This window comes from Amblyraja radiata, chromosome 4, assembly GCF_010909765.2.
Source record: "Amblyraja radiata isolate CabotCenter1 chromosome 4, sAmbRad1.1.pri, whole genome shotgun sequence".
In the NCBI taxonomy this organism is placed as follows: domain Eukaryota; kingdom Metazoa; phylum Chordata; class Chondrichthyes; order Rajiformes; family Rajidae; genus Amblyraja; species Amblyraja radiata.
In genome coordinates this window covers 5,020,144-5,040,459 of record NC_045959.1, presented here as the reverse complement: position 1 = coordinate 5,040,459, position 20,316 = coordinate 5,020,144, and the positions used below count along the sequence as shown (strand labels likewise).

The window sequence follows — 20,316 nt, the reverse complement described above, 5'->3', positions numbered from 1 at the left end:
AAAGAACCAGACCCACCTACCGTTATGGCTACTAGTGGTTTTATGGTAAGCCCATAAGGCCCCCGTTGCGGGTTCGATTTCCATCCTTGATTGGAGCGTAGGGCTGCTGGTGTATGTGGACCCATGTCTTTCCAGGTGCATGGTAACTCCCAGCTGGCACCTGTTCCTCGGACATGCTTCCAAGTTCAGAGTCAGTTGCCAACTGACTCCTCGCACTCACCTTCGCAGAAGTGAGTTTTGCAGGCAGCCCTGAAAAGGGTGCTGCCACGGGCTCTCGAGGAGACCTGCGCTGATATGGCCCTCCCTGGTCAATTAGGATGGGTAAAACGTCCGAGGACGAACCCATGTCTGAGGAGACCCTCCTGGCCTGACTTCAGTCTAGGCCTTTCAGTCTCCTGTTTTAGCTCTTACCCTCCTCGGGCAGCCGGAGTCTGAAGTCGCCACCGGCTACCCGCTCTTCTGCGGTCCTAGCCGTGTCTTCCACACGGTCCCCGTAGCTGGGGTGTCCCCCAAGCACGGTTCTACCCGCGGTCTTCCACACGGTCCCCATGGCTGAGGTTTCCCCCAGGCACGGATCTACCCGCAGCTTTTGCACGGTCCCCGTAGCTGAGGTTTCCCCCAATCATGGTTCTGCCCGTGGTCTTCCATGGTCCCCGTAGCTGAGGTTTCCCCCAAGCATGGTTCCACCCATGTTCTTCGCAAGGTCCCTGTAGTTTGGTTATCCGCAGTCTTCCCACGGTCCCTGAAGCTGGGTTATCCGTGGTCTTCCCGCGGTCCCTGAAACTGGGTTATCCGTGGTCTTCCCGCGGTCCCTGAAACTGGGTTATCCACAGTCTTCCCGCGGCCCCTATAGCTTGGTTATCCGCGGTCTTCCCACGGTCCCTGAAGCTGGGTTACCCGTGGTCTTCCCATGGCCCCCGAGGCTGGGTTATTCGTGGTCTTCCCACGGTCCCTGAAGCTGGGTTACCCGTGGTTTTCCCGTGGTCTCTGAAGTCGGATTATCCGTAGGTTCCCGTGGTCACTGAAGTCGGGTTACCTGTGGTTTTCCCGTGGCCTCCAAAGTCGGGTTACCTGTGGTCTTCCCACGGTCTCCGAAGTCGTGTACCCGCGGTCTTCCCGCGGTTTCGGAGAACGGGTTACCCGCGGTCTTCCCCTGGAAGGCAGGTTACCTGCAGTCTTCTGAGGTTCCGTGGTCCCCGCAGCCAGGCTTCTTCCTGCGATCGGCATTCCCCATGGCCCTTGTAGTTGGGACCTAAAATGATGGCGAAACTCAGCGGGTGCAGCAGCATCTATGGAAACTTGTAGCAGGGATCCTTGCGGTGTCGGGAGCCGGGATTTCCCCTTTTTAATGCTCCCTTGGTTTTGAGCCAATCCCACCCCCCACCCCCCTGTCACTAAAATGCCAGCTTTCACCTCGATTATTTGTTGTTTGGAGAATGCTGGCACCCACATATGATACATGATAGCATCGACCATTTAAAAAAAAAACATTTGGTGCAACATGCTTTGGAACAAGCTGAAGCATGATTCAATGGCAAACAATAATAGGTCTGGACTTTATAAATGTTAACATATTTATATATATTTTGCACTATATCCATTTAATAGTTCACTATCAATTGTTCCAAGACAGAATGTTTTCTCCGCTACCACACATAACACTGGGGCATCCTGATCTCTTGAATGGTGGTTAGAAAAAATTAACACTAGATTTCCATTAATAATTAAGCCTGTGCATGAAATGTGAAATTCCCTCCAGTGCCAGAAATGAAAAATATAATTGAGTTAATGGCCATGAAAACATTGTTCTGCACTACAAAAGTGGGAGTGTATTCTTCAGTTGCACAGAGGCAGCACTTGGGAATTGTGAGCTGTCTTTTGTCTTCACAACAAATGTGCCTTCTTAAAATAAAATAAACATTAACTGTTTGGCTGTAATTTTGTCCCACTGAGAACTGCTGAGCATTTCACAGAATGAAACACAACAGACAGAAGCCATTCAGTTCCTGGCACCATCTCTTTGAATGAGCTCTCCAATTAGTCCCATTCCTGCTCTTTTCCCAAAGCACTTTTTCTCTTACACGTATTTATCCAATTTACTTCTAAAAAGTGCTAATGAATCTATTTACTTCACCCTCACAGATAGTACATCTCCAATCATAACTACTATTTTTCTTATGTCACATCTGTTTTTATTTCACAATTACATTGTCATTGCCCTTTGAAAATGTAGCCGGTGCAGAGTTACATGGCCACTTGAGCATGCCCCACTATTCAGTAAATTCATCCTGGGCTAATCTTTCACCTGAACACCATTTTCCTGCCATGCCACATAACTCTTGATTACTCAAAAACTAGAAGTAAATAAACGCCAGGCTTGCTTACTAATCCTTTTGAAAGTGGAAAGCAAAAGGAATTGCAGATGCTGAAAATAGTCAATCAGCAGATTACGCAATATCTGTGGAGGGAAGTGCAGAGTTAACATTTCAGGATGAAGAAGCATCAATGTTTCTCTGTAGATACTACCTAACCTGCTGAATATCCATATAATTTAGTTTGTTTCTGCAACTGGAAATGCTTTCTCTGCATTTATTCTACTTAACCTCCTATGGTCAAATGAAAACAATTCCAATTTCTAATGTTTCTCCACATGACTTAAATCCAACATTTCAAAAACCTTTCTTCCCATTTCCTCTGCACATATCCCAAGATTTTGGCATGTTTCTGCAGTTTTGGCTTGACATTATTTCAGTATTCTACAAGTATTCTATATACAGCCTATGGCTCAATTTGTAAAGTTATATTTTAATAACCTTTGTAGCTTGTCCTGCTACAGTACCTTCAATGGTGTATGTAAAGACTGAAGAGCAACGCGAATTAAAGACTCATGGCTACAGCTACATGGGCTCAATCCTGGCATCTGGTGCCAACTACATGAGGTTCACATATTCTCCTTGTAAGCACATTGGTTTTCACTGGGTGTTACAGCTTCTTCCCAAGTCCCGGAGCCATCTCCCATGTCCCATGTCCCAGAGCATGTTGGTAGATTAATAAGCCATTATAAATTATCTCTTTTGTGTCGGTGAGTGGTAGAATACAAGGAAAGTTAAAATGGCGCACAAATCTCAGAGACTAGAGGGCATAGTTTTAAGATGAGAGGGGAAAAGTTAAAGGAGATGAGTGGGACAGGTTTTTTTAAACAGAGGTGGTGGGTGCTTGGGTGGTGCTGGAGTGAGACCACACCTGGAGTATTGTGTGCAGCTTTGGTCTCCAAATTTGAGGAAGAACATTCTTGCTATTGAGGGAGTGCAGCGTAGGTTCACATGGTTAATTCCCGGGATGGCGGGACTGTCATATGCTGAGAGAATGGAGCAGCTGGGCTTGTACACTCTGGAGTTTAGAAGGATGAGAGGGAATCTTATTGAAACATATAAGATTGTTAAGGGTTTGGACATGCTAGAGGCAGGAAACATGGTCCCGTTGTTGGGGGAGTCCAGAACCAGGGGCCACAGTTTAAGAATAAGGGGTAAGCCGTTTAGAACGGAGATGAGGAAACACTTTTTCACACAGAGAGTTGTGAGTCTGTGGAATTCTCTGCCTCAGAGGGCGGTGGAGGCCGGTTCTCTGGAAACTTTCAAGAGAGAGCTAGATAGGGCTCTTGAAGATAGCGGAGTCAAGGGATATGGGGAGAAGGCAGGAACGGGGTACTGATTGTGGATGATCAGCCATGATCACATTGAATGGCGGTGCTGGCTCGAAGGGCCGAATTACCTACTCCTGCACCTATTGTCTATTGTCTATTAGTCACATTTAAGAGGTTTTTAAATATGCACATTAATATGCAGAGAATGGAAGGATTTGGGTCACGTGTAGATAAATGAGATTAGTTTATTTTGGCATCATGTTTAGCATAATCATTGTGGGCTGAAGGGCCTGTCCTGTGTTGTGCTGTTCTGTGTTCTATGTGGGGAGAATGGCATTGGTGTCGGATTACTTTAAATGGGTCCTTGTTGATTGCTGCATACTTTGTTCCTGGGCTGTATGACTCTTAATGTCCACTTGCATCCTCTATACTATCCTATCATTTAGTTGCTATTGACTGCAGCAAGTAACTTTTAGAAAACAGTCCCTATACTTAGAAATCTAGGGACATGTGAACAAGAAGAGACACAACTAAAAAAAAAATCACAGGTGCTGTTGTATTTAAACAGATAGACGTCACTAAAATTCTCATTCCTTTCCCACCTAAAAGCTGGTCAACTTGAGCCGTTGGCAAGTTACCGGGTGATTATCCAACAGCTGGAGAATGAATCTAGATATCCTCCAGGATTAGTCCGGTAAGGGTTAAATTCAGAGGCTGGGGTCAGCCTATGAGCTTATTGGTTAGAAATGGTGGTAGTGTGGACAATATGATCAATCACAACTGAAATATATCAGTCAGCAGAAGGGAGTTTTGTGAGGTAAGAGTTGAAGGAGGAGGTGGAAGGGTTAGGGTAGCCCAATGTGATGCCATTTCTACCATTTTGCTTGGTGTTGAACTCATAACGTATGTTGAAGGTTATGCATTAAGGAACTTTTTGAACAGAAGATTTGATGAATTTTACACGCAGTTTTCTTGCGACACAGCAAAATTGTTCTATTCTGCTACTGCATCCGTGTAATGTGCCAAAAAGGATGCTTTGATTTTTTTCAGCAGAGGTGAAAGAAGTGGAAGTAGAAAAGGGCACCAATGGATTCTAGTATCGTAAAGAGAAAATTGTTGTCCTGGTGATTAATGGTGCCGCTTTTAAAATGCAAATTTTAAACATAAACTGTGAGTCACTGTCTACGAATAAAACTGATAACAGGCTGTTGTGATAGAAATGCTATTAAATATATAGAAGCAATGCACCAAAACTATCTTCTATTAGACATTCACAAAGTCAATTTATATCATATTCTCACCCAATGCAGCACAGTGATATTCCAAGCCATGGAAAGCTAAGAGCAATGAGCTCCTATTGGAATTCTCACACAATGAGCTGCTAATTTTATCCAAGCAATGTTCCAAACAGAAATGGTCAGTATTAATGGCTCCTGTGCCATCTTACAGCTGGTTATAAAGCAACTCTGGTAAGAAATATATATTTAAGAATGGGAATACAAGCCTGTATCATGAATTGAGAAAATATGAAGTTGACAGAGAGAAATGCTTTAAATCTGAAGAATGCATAACTGGAAATGTGTATCAAATATTTTTTTTTAAATAGAAAAAAATTAAATAAGGCTCTTCATCATAGGAATAGCTTGTGAGTATAAAATTAACCATATTCAACCCTTATTTTAGTTGATATATTTCCCCACCAATATAAAACCCTAAATAGTAAGTTGCTATCTAGATTATTGACTGTTTAACTTCTAATCAAAAATAAATCATAAATTGGATAAAATGAAAAGATAATTCCAATGTTAGAGTAAAGCACTGAGCATTGTCATATGAATGTATTACAATCACAATTTTGTATCTATCAGTGCAAATATAATTTCCAGGCTTTAATTCAACATTATGTAAATTTAGCTTTGGCTAAATGCTTACACTGTAACCACAGAAGCACAGGCAGGATTAAATGTGGCTTGATCTCAAACCACTTTTTCAATTTATCCACAAGTTTGCATCACCAATATTTTGTAAATTGAAAATCACTGTGTCCACAGTGCTGAAATCTTACATGGAGGAATTGCTTCCTTTCAATGTATCTCACCTTCTCTCTACAATTTCAGGTCACATTTTTGTGTCAACATTTGCCATTGTAAATTACAGTATCAGTATACCCTCTTCAAATTTGTCATGTCAACTGTGACAATGTAGATTCAAGCTCAGATGATAGCACTGTCATTCTGACTCCCGCTCCCAATTTCTATGGTCTACTGTAAACAGCATCACAGCTGATTGGTTACATGGAAAGGTGGTGCGCAAATTAATACAATGAGTTCACAAGGAAGTAATGTGACAATCAGCTTTACCTTAGTATATCAACTGATTATAATATTGACAAAAAACATGTTTTTCTTCCAGTCTCAAGCTATCTTTCACAATTTTAATGAAAATTACTTCTCAATTGTATCCATATCAAAATTCAGTCACAAATATTGTCCATAATAAAATGCCGAAGATACTGGAAATGCTCAGCCAGTCTAGAGGCATTCATGAAAGAGACATAGAAACATTTCAAGTTGACAATTTTTCAGAAAAAGTTAGAAATTAAACTTATTTTAGATTGCAGAGAATTGAGCAAAGAGAATGTGGTTGGAGGGCAAATGAAAAAAAGCTGTGACTTGAGTTATTCATTCTCATGGTCTCCATCGTATCATCGACAGTCCCTTTATTCTCTCTAAGTTACTTTCTATGTAACTTAAAACATATTTGATGTCTAATCTTTCCTAATTCTGAAGCAAGGAATTGAAACTGAAATGTTAACTCTGTTTGTCTCTCCACAGATGCTGCCTGATCTGCAATGGTTTCCCAACACTTACTGTTTTTCATTCAGATTTCCAGAACCTACAGTATATTTTGCATTACAAGAACGGTCCAGTTTTCTTCTCTTTCTCTTATACCAGAGATTATACTGCTGAGCTAATCGCCAACATTCAACTAGATAAGCACGACTACAAAATGAAACAATGCCATTATATATAGTTTTGCTGGATGTTGGTTCAATTCTGCAAATGCTTGCTATTTTCTGGAAAATACTTTCAAGTTGTAAAACAAAATCAGTAAGTGGAAAGACTAGTTTTGAAGGATTTTACTGACTTAATAACAATGAATTAATAACTTTTGTTCAAACTGAGATGACTACACAATGGATAGGATCACTGGCTTCCTAACAATTCAGAATGCCATTAACTCTATGCACATTGCTCCCACAAAGTCGAGCTGCTGTGCAATCATAGGTAGTGAATCATGCAGATCAATACCGGGTGTCCTAGCAACAGCAATGATGCCTTCATTCTGTGAATGTCCGCAGTGCCAGCTGAATGTGAGTCACCAAGGCAAACCAAAGGGCAGCTAATGGGTGATAAAGTATTTCTGCTATTGGCATGATTGAAAACTGGAGTGCATAAATGGTGTACACATTAGCAGCAGGCATACAATGAGAGTCATGGTGCCTCAGGAAATGTGATTGGATGGAGCTAACTATCAATGTACAAAACATTTTTCTCTCCGGGCTGCTCTAGAAATGCCCCATAATAGAGCAGAGCTGATGACACAAAGATTGGTGCTCTAATGCATGTTGCATCATCTCATCATTGTGCAAAGACCACACATGCAGTTTGTTAGAGAGTGAGCAGCTAAGAGGAAGAGAAAGAGATGAACGAGGAATTGGGAAGTAGCCAAGACAATCTTATCCTATCCAATTACCACTTCAACAATTGTCATTCACTATTACGGCCCATCACTGACCATCACAATTTCTCCATGGAAACAACATTGAACGCGACGCAAAATAAACATTGCATGCTAAATTTATCAGTTAATTGCCACCATATCTCATGCAGAATCTTTGAATGTTTCTTTAGCTCCTGCTTCTTGTGTGTCTTTGCAGTGATCTAAGCTATAACCTCCAATGTGTAGGGTGGAAAGGCCGCTGATTGTAGGATCAGGGACCGCAGGTTGGTTTAGAATAGAATAGAAGAATAGAATGCTGTTTATTGTCATTCAAACCTGGGTTTGAACGAAATTCCATTTCTACAGTTTTTTTACATTACAAACACAATCCAAGACCCACACTTAACACAGTTTACATAAACATCCATCACAGTGAGTCTCCAACATCTCCTCACTGTGATGGAAGGCAAAGTCTTTATCTCTTCCCTTTGTTCCTTCTCCCGTGGTCCAGCAGTCCAACTGCAGTGTCGAGGCGAAATGGGGCTCCGATGTTAAAGCCCCCGGTGGGCGATGGTAAGTCCTGAGGCTGTTTAAGCCACGCCGGGCGATGTTAGGCCCCGGCTCCATGTCCTTAAACCCGCGATTCCAGCGGGAGAAGTCGCCGTTGCGGAGCTCGGAAAAGCGGTCTCCCACCAGGGACCTGCGAGCTCCCGATGTTCCCGTCCACTGGGTTTGCGGCCGGTGCCTCCGAACTCCAAAAGTCGGGTCGCAGCCGCGCGCCACCACAGCTCTTCCCGCTCCGAAGTTGGCCAGCTCCGCGATGTCAGTTCCGCAGGCTCTGCAACTGGAGCCCTCAGGTTAGTCCCGGCCGGAGGTCGCCGCCGGCTCCACGATGTTAGGCCCAACGACATCCGAGACCCGACAGAGAATAGTCGGGTCCCCGCACAGGGAAGAGATTTAAACGGTTTCCCCCACAGCCCCCCCCACCACCCCCCACATATACACAGCTAAAAAATAATAATAAAAACTGACTCAAAGACATACATTTAACAAGACAAAAAATAAAAAAAGACAGACGACTGTAGTCGAGCCGCTGCCGTTAGGCGCCGCCACTCCCTCTGGTTTGAAGGAATATTTCCATCTGCTATACGTTTGCAAGGTCTGGACACAGAGTGCATATTGTCAACATTCTATCAAACTGACAGAAGATGATAAGCATCCTGGTAGGGTAAAATTATATCTGGTTTCTTTTCTATATTCTCAAGCCTGCACTCGGCCATGGCCTCAACAACAACAATGCCTCCACAATGAGAGAGACTTGCAGTCTCTTCTGCCCTCTCTAGCTATCACATGCTGTGTCCAGCTGCATACCACAGTGTGATGTTTAAGAAAGAACTGCAGATGCTGGAAAAATCGAAGGTAGACAAAACTGCTGGAGAAACTCAGCGGGTGAGGCAGCATCTATGTAGCGAAGGAATAGGTGATGTTTCGGGTCAAGGCCCTTCTTCAGAATGATGTGGGGATGGGGGTAGGGGGGGGGGGGCGGGAAGAAGAAAGGAAAGGGCCTGTCCCACGAGCATGCGACTCCATGCAGCAAGCGTGACCTAACGTGGTCGCTTGAGCCGTACGGCCTCGCGGGGCCGGTCCCATTTTGATCGCCGGAGCCGTAAGGAATTGTGCGGAGCTGGTCCCGACAACGCTCGGGGCTCCGAAAATCTGACCGTGTTCAAAAATTCCGCGCGGCAACGGCCTGCCGGCCCGCAGCTGCCTCGACGCCGTACGTCACGCGCGAACTTCCCGCGGGCTTCGCTCGCACTTCATGTCACTCACTCGACCTCCGCGTGGCCTTCGCTTCTGGTTAGGCCGCATGGAGTCGCTAGGTCGCGCTTGCCGCATGGAGTCGCATGCTCGTCGGACAGGCCCTGAAGAGGCAGTGACAGTAGGCTGTGGGAGAGCTGGGAAGGAGAGGGGAAAGAGGGAGAAAGCAAGGAATACCTGAAATTGCCCCCATTACTTTATGAGCGTGTCTGGAATGTCTTCTGCCTCCCTCCACATTGAGGACAGCTCTCAAATACTGCATGCAATCGACCGAACCCTGCGGTGCAACTTTGGACCATCTTGCTGCATTTACTCTGCAATATGCCATTCTTCAGTGTCTGGCAGATTTACATTTACTTGCAGAATTCATGACAGCACTGCTCCAGTCAAAATCCACCTGCCCTATTAGAGATACAAACCAGCTTCCAGCATCTTGAGGGTACTTTTAAATGAGTTAGCCATTCAAAACTTTTGCCCCTGTTAATGCCTTTCATTAGCCTTGTCAGTACTGCCTGGACACTGAAATTCATAGAATGAGCAGGCATTTAAAAATTAAAGTGTTGCCCATATTGTAATCAATAGGACTGGTTTAAAGATGCATCTTGACCCTTGTGCCCATTTCAAATTTAACTTTTGATATCCTGAGTGTTTGAATGGAACTTACTTGTAAAATAAATACACTCTTTTAAGTGTGTGGTACTAAATAAATCTTATTTAAATTAATAGTAAACGCAATTGATTAAAAAAAATATAAAACATTACTTATCATCTGTTTACAATTATCATTAATTCTGATATCATAATACAACTTGACACATAGACATTCACTTTGAAGTTACAATGTATGGGTGAAATGTCCTTCTCCTAGTGTGAAACCACTGTGTTTCTCTGTAACCAGACCATTTGGGAAACATTGATTTTTAACCTACATCAAAATGCCAACAGCAAAAGAATTACTGTCAGGTCATTTGATTTATCCAATATTATGCTTTTTTCACAAAACTGCAGCTTAATTTAAAATATTTAACATTTTAAAACACTGGGATTTTCAAAAAGTTATAATACATTCTCCCCAATATCCACAAAGAAATAATGAGGAAATTCCCCACCTATTAACCTTTTTGTATACTCATTCAAAGCTTTTTTTCATGCAATTACTTAAGTGTATCCAAATCAGATGGTTATATAATTATTTCATAATTTCCTGGCCTATACAATTAGTCAACATGAATCTATATTGCATCAGCAAAGCATAACATTTGTCACACAAGATTAAACCACATTTATCGGAATACAACATGGGTAGCCATACATTGCTTGCTGTCGACCATCACCCATATCTAGGAGTCGAATTAAGCAAAGATTTAAGTTGGGCGACGCATATTAGTCAAGTGTCCAACAAAGCAAATAGAACTCTCGGCCTTCCCAAGAGAAATTTTCACTCATGTAGTACATCCGTCAAAGAGAATGTCTACAAGTCCTTGGTCAGGCCCAGATTGGAGTATTGTGGAGCCGTATGGGATCCTTTCAACAACAACAACAACAAGATCACCCTGGAGAAAGTACAACATCGAGCAGCCCGTTTTGTATGTAATAACTACAAGCGCAAATCAAGCGTGAATAATATGCTGACTTCTCTCGGATGGGATACCCTAGAGCTCCGCAGAATCAGGCTAGGACATTGCAATTTACAAGGAGATTCACAAAATCATGCCATCAAATCTTCCATCATCCCAGAGCACCAACTGCCATGAAACAAGACAAAATAACAGTCCCTACATCATCAACTCGCTACATTTCAATAAACCTAGCTACCAATATTCCCTTTACCCAAGGACGATAAGGGAATGGAATGTGTTACCACCCAACACACGTGCTGCTCCCGATGTTAAGTCATTTAAAAAGGGGATTGAGCAACTAGATCTCCTCACCTTGGTCAAAAAGACCCACTTCAAAATGTAATCGCTACTCTACTCACTCCGACCTGCGCGAGATAACAACTGATGAGGTGTTTGCGTAGTAATCAACCAGAACCAGAACCAAAACATTTTTTCAATTAGGAAAAGGAATGGGTGCCATTATTTGTAATATTTACTTATAGATGGTGGGGTTTTTTTCTCAATTCTTAATATAATAAACATATATGCTATGTGCCAAATATTACTTGCATATACATTAGATAAATCTAAAGGCATTCATATCTATTTCGCTCTTGTTTTCTTTATTATATGGGGAAAAATAAATCCTGAATTACCTGGTATAAAGTTGTATCTTGCCAGGAATCCAATTGATTCAAGCTCACCATCAGCAACAAATTTAATCCATAAAAATCTGCCCGATGATGTTATAAAAGGTGGAATATTTTGACCACAGTAACGTCCAATTTCAGATGAAAATGGGAAAGGTCCATCCCGCACCTCAATGTGGTCAAATTTGCATTCCCAAGAAGGTTCAATGGAGTATTTTTCATCAAAGTAAAGTTCAATACTTTGTCTTGGAGCAGCTAAAGAGAAATAGCAAGTCATTAATTCTACATAATAAATATATTAATAGTTGCCATAATAACTTATGATGATATAACATTCTGAAGCAGAAAACAGATTTGGAAGATACAAGCTGACATGGAACACAGCTCAGGGCATATAATGGCAACCTTAACTCAAATAAATTTCAAAGCTGTTGTAAATTAAATCCAATTTATGTATTGCATAACATAGATTAATATATCATAAATTAATGTATCATTAATATTATAAAATACTGTTTGCTCTTTACATTTTCTTCTGAGTAGTTTTTAATGCTTATTGCATCTTACATCAAAATGATCTACTGTCATTAATAAATCCACAGCCCTGATGAAATATGGAAAGTTCTTAATACTAAATTACACAGTGTAAGAATTTATAATATCAAAGTAGGCCAAATTACTTTTCAGTTCCAAAGTAACCTTGCTAGAAGAGCTGTCTGCAATTAATTTCTAAAAATTAAATGAAAAACACAAAAGGACATATTTTTAAAAAGCTAAGAGGATGTGGTTTCTATGTGTTAACAATGTAATCCTCAGCATTCTGAATGGAAGAATTAATAACATGGAAATAGCACAAAACAGATTGCTGGTTATGTTTTAGAAAATCTCAAAACTTAAATGTGAAATATTTTCAAGCTCCCTTCTTAACTTCTATGTTAACTGATCTTGTTAATAGTGTGTCTTCTCAAAAACTATCAATTTTCTTTTAATGTAGAACATAGAACAATACAAGACAAAAAAAAGTCTGTGCCAAGCATGATGCAAATTTAAACTAATCTCATCTATTTGCACATGGTCCATATTCTTCCATTCTCTGCCTGTCCATGAGCCTATCTAAATGCCTCTTAAACATTCCTATTAAATCTGCTTCTCTTGCCAGCATTCCAAGCACCTACAACTCTCTATGTAAAAAACATGCTCGCACATCACTATTTAAAGTTTTCCCCCTCTCACTTTAAACCTAAAACCTCTAGTATTTGATATCTCTACCCTGAGACAAATATATTGACTATCTATGCTAATTGTGTCTCTTACATTTAAGGTAACTGAATATTCTTCTGCTTAACTAGAGTGCAGTCCTGACCTCTCATCTGCCTCACTGGAGACTTTTGAACTATCTTTATATGGACTTTGTCAGACTTCATTGCTACACTATATTTTTTACACTAAATGTTATACCCTTTATCTTTAACTGTCTATTGTAAACGGTTTGATTGTATTAAGTATAATCTTTTCTTTGACTGGATAGGACGCAAACCAAAGCTTTTCACCGTACCTCAGTAAACATGACACTAAACTAAACCAAACAGATCATTCCTCAGCCTCCAATTCTCCAGAGAAAATAATCCAAGTTGTTCGACCAACCTCTCCTTTCAGCTAATACTCTCTAATGTAGGTATTATTCTAGTGATCCTCTTCTGCATCCTCCCTAAAGCCTCCACAATGTTTATGTAATGCAGAAACCAGAACTCCACACAATATTCCAAATGAGGCCTAACCAAAGTTTTTCAAAACGCCACCATGGCTTCCCAACTTTTCTACTCAATGTATGACCGATGAAGGCAAGTATGCCCTTTTACCACCCGATCTTCTTCTGATGCCAGTTTCAAGGACCTGTGGATTCCTCTCTACATGAATGCTCCTAAGGTTACTTCTATTTACTGAATATTGCCCGCTTATATTTTACCTCCCAAACTTCAACACCTCACATTTGTATGGATTAAATTAAATAATATCTACCAATTCTCTGTCCATTTATCCAAATTAAGTATATCCCAAATAATTATTAAACCCCTTCCTCGCCCATTTTGTCAGGCTCCAGGCATATATTTCCTTATTTATTGCTTGAGTGGTCCTACCCTTACCCAAAATATTCTCTTGTGTACTACTTCCACTTCTCCACAATGTTTGTGTCATCTACAAGGATATTATTCAGCCCATTTACATTTGAGTACAAATCATTTATATGTACCACAAACAATAGAGGTCCCAACACTGATCGCTGTGAAACACCACTGATCATAGACTTCCAGTCAGAATACACCATCCCACCCACTAATCTCTGTCTTCCATAGCCAACCCTGTTTTTAAAGCAATCTACCAAGTCAGCATGTAACCTATGTGCCTCAATCTTTTGGATCAGCCTACCATCTGGGATCTTGTCAAATGCTGTATTAAAGTCCATGTATACAACACCCACTGTGCTATTCTCATCAATCATCTTTGAAGCCACTTCAAAATACTCAATCATGTTCACAATACATGGTCCCTTCCAGCATAAAGCCGTGCTAATAATGACTTATAAGTTCATGCTTTTACAGATCTGAATAGATCCTATCCCAAAGAATCTTCAATCATTTTCTTGGAGCACTGATGTAAGGCTCACCATAATTTGCTGTATTATCCCTATTGCCCCCCTTAAACAAAGGAACACAATTGGCTATTCTCCAGTCCTCTGGGACCTTGCCTGTGATTAGAGAGAATACAAAGATCTCTGTCAACCCCCCAGCAATCTCCTCTATTGTCTCTCTCAGGAACCTGAGATAGATCCTTTCAGGCCATGGAGTCTTATCCACCTTAGTGTTCTTCAAGATATCCAAAACCTTCTCTTGCTTGATAACATGAATATCAACATGTCTGTCCCATCATCTCAGTATCCTCAATGCCCTTCTCCTTGGTGAATACCAATGCAAAATACTCATTTATTTTCTCGCCCACTTTCTCTGGCTGCAGACATAGAATAGCCTTCATTGTCCTTGAGTGGTCCTACCCTCTCCCAAGTACCCTCTTGTGTAATGCTCAGCATGAAGCTTGGCAAAAGAAAAAAATGATTCCACCTCCCTACCCACCTTGTTAAATCTTGTTATGTTCTGTGCCTTTTTTTTCCCCAGAACTCATTATTTAATTCTCTACAATCATATGTTCATTTCTGCCCCAGTACTGAAATGGGTCTTATGAAAGTAATAAATGACATCCCATGTGGCTGTACAAAAGTAATTAACCTTATCCTTCTCTTTGACATCTCCATCCATTAATATTATCTGATAACTCAGCGTCCATGCATACTGCAAATGTTCACATCAGTCTCATGACTATCTCTCAATCACTCCACTTCACCTAAGTTGGCACAATACTTGCCTGAGAGGCAGTGGAACAAGAGCATACATTTTCTCCACCTACACATTGAGAAGACTAAAGCCACTGTCATTAATCCCCAACAAAGTACCATTCCTTGGCCAAAGATAATATTCCTCCATCTAGCAACTACTGGAACCTGAATTTGGCATATTTGTTCCTGATCCCACATTAACATATCTGATGCTAAAACCCCCAACCATGACCTTACTAACTTTAATCTTGACTATTCTCCCCTGCTGCCCTCCCATGTTGAACCTTGTCCAAAGCTTGGTGTCAATATCCTGTGAGGCAATAATGCCTTTTGCTCTTAACCCCATGTTCATTTACATGCAGTGACTCCCTCAGATATAATATTCGCATGAGCTTCTCATCCCTCAGCACCATCTATCTATCTATCTATCTCTATACCTTTCCCAGCCCGACATCAATCTGAAATATCTGCACTTATCCAATTTTGTCCCACAAGCATCGCTGATTTTAATCACCTTGCTATCAGCTGCTATGTCTTCAACTGATAAAGTTCTTAGCTCCAAATAAACCTATCTGCCTTTATAGGCTCACCTTAAAAATTACCACTTTGATCAAATTTTTGGCATCCTGCCCAAATGTCTCCTTTTGTGTCTTATTGCCAAATTTGAATTGCTATTGCCCATGTGAGGCACCTTAGGAGGTTTGAATAAGGTAGAGTTGCTATAGAAATGAAAGTTGCCGTTGCCTTACTATGGAAATATTTGGGCATAATAAATAGAGAAATACAATTGTTGCCACATTTATTGTTTAAATAAACATTCTTGCTAGACACTTTAGATGGCAATTTGAACATTCCCATTACTTTTACTACAGTATGTTATGCCTGCCAATTCCCCATAACCGTACCTTCAATAATGTATGTGCACTCTTTGTCAGGAGGATACTTGTTTGGATAATTGGGAGATGTGAAGAAACCTCCGTCCGGATTCTTGATCCAGGAGCCACATTGCACTGACTCTGAAGAAGTTGATTTGTCTGGAAAGAGATCATATTCAGCCTTAAGCTCTTATTCATTTGAGCTTACTTGGTTAATGCATGGCTGGGTCTCCCACATTTTGATCTTTAGTTGTAAAGGCAGTTTGGATAAAGGCTAACGTGGAGGTTCATTGTGAGGGTGAATTCTGTGTTGAGATTTGAACTGTGATGCTACGGATTACTTGTTATATAACAGAGAGAACAGTTTTTACATGAAAAATTTCACCAGGAGCTGAGTACTGATGTGTTTTGAGTGGAAAGGGAGAATATAGGTGGGAGTGAAAAATGTTAAAGTAAATATGGAATATGGAAAGAATAAATGAGTTGTATAGTGTAGGAAGCAACTGCAGATGCTGGTTGAAACAAATATAGACATAAAAAACTGGAGTAACTCAGTAACTGGCAACATTTCTTCAGACTTGTCAAGAGAAAGGGAAAATGGAGAGGGCTTGGGCAACTTTCAACCCAGTGGTATGATTATTGATTTCTCTAACTTCAAGTAATCCTTGCATTCCCTCTCTCTCCATCCTTCCCCCACCCAAGTCGTACCAGGTTCCCATTCTCACCTAGCAAACAGCCAACAATGGCCTGTTTCCTTTAACTTTGTTCCTTTTTGCATATTTTACATAGAAACATAGAAAATAGGTGCAGGAGGAGGCCATTCGGCCCTTCGAGCCAGCACCGCCATTCATTGTGATCATGGCTGATCGTCCCCTATCAATGACCTGTGCCTGCCTTCTCCCCATATCCCTTGACTCCACTAGCCCCTAGAGCTCTATCTAACTCTCTCTTAAATCCATCCAGTGACTTGGCCTCCACTGCCCTCTGTGGCAGGGAATTCCATAAATTCACAACTCTCTTGGTGAAAACGTTTTTTCTCACCTCAGTCTTAAATTACCTCCCCTTTATTCTAAGTGTGGCCCCTGGTTCTGGACTCGCCCAACATTGGGAAAATTTTTCCTGCAATTCCCAATGTTTTCAATATTTGCAGTTCCCAATATTTTCATTCCTTTATTCCATATCTCTCTACATCACAGTCTATATCTCTCATTTCCCTTTCCCCTGACTAGTCTGAAGAAGGGTCTTGACCCAAAACGTCACCCATTCCTACTAAATGAGATGCATATCCTGACTCGCTGAGTTACTCAAGTTCAAGTTCAAGTGAGTTTATTGTCATGTGTCCCTGATAGGACAATGAAATTCTTGCTTTGCTTCAGCACACAGAACATAGTAGGCATTGACTACAAAACAGATCAGTGTGTCCATATACCATTATATAAATATATACACACATGAAAAAATAAACTGATAAAGTGCAAACAACAGATAAAGGGTTATTAATGTTCAGAGTTTTGTCCGAGCCGAGTTTAATAGCCTGATGGCCAACACTTTGTGTCTTTTTTTTATAAATGTACAATAGTTTATTTTATCCTCAGAAATTCCCATGGTTTGATATAATCAGTTAATTCATTTTTTTAGGATACTCGCTAAATAAAGCAGCAATGTATTTGTTTTCCATACAGCTTGGTTAAATAAATAGTAAAAGGTCAGACATCTAATTTTGATAGTTGTAAGAACATTGTATAAGTCAGGTTGCTGCAGTAAAGGGAGGCCACTTCCATTCTGTCTAAAGCTCACTGAGAATCTAGTGGTCTCTGCATCAATGTAATGGAAGTGTCATTTTATTTATAGGCGCATGACAAGTAACTCACCACAAAATTCATTTAATTTAATACTACCACTTCTATCAGGAGATTTCTACTTGTTCCATATATAGAAGTGCGACAATATATCAGAGATATTTATGCTTTCATAGATTAAGCAGATTTTTTTTCCACCGATGTACTTGGCATAATTTGATAAAGAAATATGATTGAGAGATTGTTAAAATGTGTGACAATATTGCAGCTACCAGCGGAAGAGAGGCTTGACTGATGGTGAGAGAGAAAATTAAGATTCAGCTCAGTGTGTGCTGGGGCACAACAGATATGATAAATCTTAATATAAAACAAAACCTATGACTCTCATTTCCTTCCCCTACTTAGAATAATATCCATATCTATTCTGGTAAATAGTAAACTGCAATATTCATTCTAATGCAGTCTTATGTTGGGCAAAACATTGCAGAAATGTTTCAGCCATTTCAAACTATGATTCACTTTAATGTTTGACAGATCACTGCAGTAAACTCTGAAAAAAAGGAAGTGACATTAAAAGGGGAAGCTGCCGGTGATTACAACCAGATCATTAAAGGAACAAGACATGATTCATAAAGAATGGGCACTTTGAAAAATGTTACCTGATGTCTTTTTTGTTGATACAAACAGTCCTAACAGGATGAGACTTGATACAACTGCAAGGAGAAAAGAAATTATCACCAGGATTTGTGTTGTTGCTTGTGGAATGGTTAAACATCTATAATCAACATCTAACTGCATGTAATGCTCCATAAAAATGTTCAATACAGCTCGCAGGAGTTCGCGTACATTTGTACCGCCATTTCAAATGATGTTTCTGTCAATTTTAATACATTGATTATATTCATTATCCTTGTAAATAGGAGCAGAGACACTTATATCCGTCGACTCGGAAACCTATTCAGACGACAAATGAATGAATACACACTTTTGTTCGCCGTCAGACGGCCTCCGCCGGCTTCCATGTAGGCGGCAACTAATAACAATCCATTGAAGTTCTAATTCACTTTCCTATGGAACAGTCGACGCATCATTCAAAACTAAGAGCTCTGAAACAAATGGCATTAAGGAACTCGAACTTGAGCAGTTAGATTTAGCAAGGGGGATGTATGTAGTAAATGTAGCTTGGACATAAAGACAAATTAAACCGTTCTTCCAAGTACAAGCTCATGCTGGAGACAGTTGGTCATTATCTTAGTGTCAACTGCTACTGATGAATCAACAACTAGCTAAGAAAGCGTCAGTCTCTCTCCCTCTTCCCTCTCGACCCCGCCCCCTCCCCACTCCTGTTCTCTCCCGACGTTACCTCTGTCTGTCTGATCTATATTATCGAGTACCCGGCAGCGGCTGTACATTGCCCGTGGGGTTTTTTGATGCTCCGTCTGGGTTATCATGCCCCCACAACCACCTCGTTCTCGCCTACGGCCACATACGCGCCAGCTCGCTGAAACCGCACAGACACAACTTACCGTGAAGCAATCTGAGCCGATGCCCATGTACCATGTCTGATTCTTATGCAAGGGACTCCAATCCAAACTAATTCCATTTAAGCAATGCGTGGCTGACAGGGTGACGAAAGACCGATGGATGGATGGATTCAGGAGCAATGCTGGTAGCACAAAATCGTCCACATCCCAACTCCGTTCAGAATACTGTAGATGTATATGCGCATTAATGCATATATGTGTATGTATTTGTGTGAGTGTGTATTTTCAAAACTCAGCCAAAACTAATTACCAGCAGTTTCGCACAGAACCCCAAGCCGATCAGAATATCCCATGATTTCCACATAAACGTTGCCACGATGCCTCGCTTCTTTTGATGCATTAAAGGGATTAACGGGTCCGTCATCAGCCCTCTGATCGCTCCACCTTTGAAATCTTCCGAGATAATCCGTACAAAAGGAGAATCACTTCTCTTTTAAATCGTATTTAGCAAAATCCGTTTAAAAAAAAAGACAGAACATCCATTTAAAAATCATCAATAATCGGGCATTAAAGGGTTTTGCTTCAACTTCGACGGTTTTCCCCCCTTGAAAGCCTTCCAGTTCGTGCACAGATCGCTCTTTCCCCCCTTTTCCTCGTGTGGGACGTGTTTTGCATTAGACTGCGACTTCTGGCTCTCTCCCCGGCCTACGACCATCCAGCTGAACCGGGATCTCTCCCTCCGCCATCCGCGTTGCGGTTGCAACACATAATAATATAACAAAAGTTCATCGCTTGAAGCCGGTGGCAACGGGAGGAAAAAGAAGGACAAAAAGTGTCTCGGTCACATGACAGTGGATTCTATTTTAAATATAAGTATTTGAGAGGAATCGGACAGCATCAATAACAACAGCATCACACAGATGTATAACCCTGGGGGGAGCGAGTCACCGAGTCACCACACAGCCTCATCCAGAGGTACAGGTAGGATTTCGGAACAGCGGAAGAAGCAAACGTCAAACGCCCGGCACCAGCAACTTGCTGCAGTCAAAATACTGTGCATCTGCAGCCAACGAACATGGCGCGATGCTCGCCAACTGCAAATGATATCTTTTTTTTTAAATTTATGATTCAGTCGCGCAGCATTCACGCCGAGCTCCCTCTCTCTCGACTGTGGAAGGTTGGGCAGTGTGTCTCGCCCGAGACATCGGGGTTTTCCTTATCATATTAACTGAGACTCAAGTTGCAAGTAGCATTGCCATCAGTGAATCCCACTGAATGACTTCCGAGTCCGCAGACTCGATCCAACTCCCCCACTCAAATGTATTAAATATTCAGCGA

At 41.2% G+C, this 20,316-nt stretch overlaps 1 protein-coding gene across 1 annotated transcript in view; it reads right to left on the bottom strand.

The window, feature by feature from the left end:
* neto1 (neuropilin and tolloid like 1) overlaps nucleotides 1-18,945 on the bottom strand; it is a 264,701-nt gene extending 245,756 nt beyond the window's left edge. The window contains exons 1-4 of the mRNA XM_033018870.1: nucleotides 18,858-18,945; nucleotides 18,154-18,207; nucleotides 15,726-15,854; nucleotides 11,439-11,687 (exon numbers count right to left, since the gene is read on the bottom strand). Of these exons, the coding sequence (XP_032874761.1) occupies nucleotides 11,439-11,687; nucleotides 15,726-15,854; nucleotides 18,154-18,207; nucleotides 18,858-18,945 (520 nt within the window). The remainder of the gene's footprint in view (nucleotides 1-11,438; nucleotides 11,688-15,725; nucleotides 15,855-18,153; nucleotides 18,208-18,857) is intronic.
* Nucleotides 18,946-20,316: the final 1,371 nt, after the last annotated feature.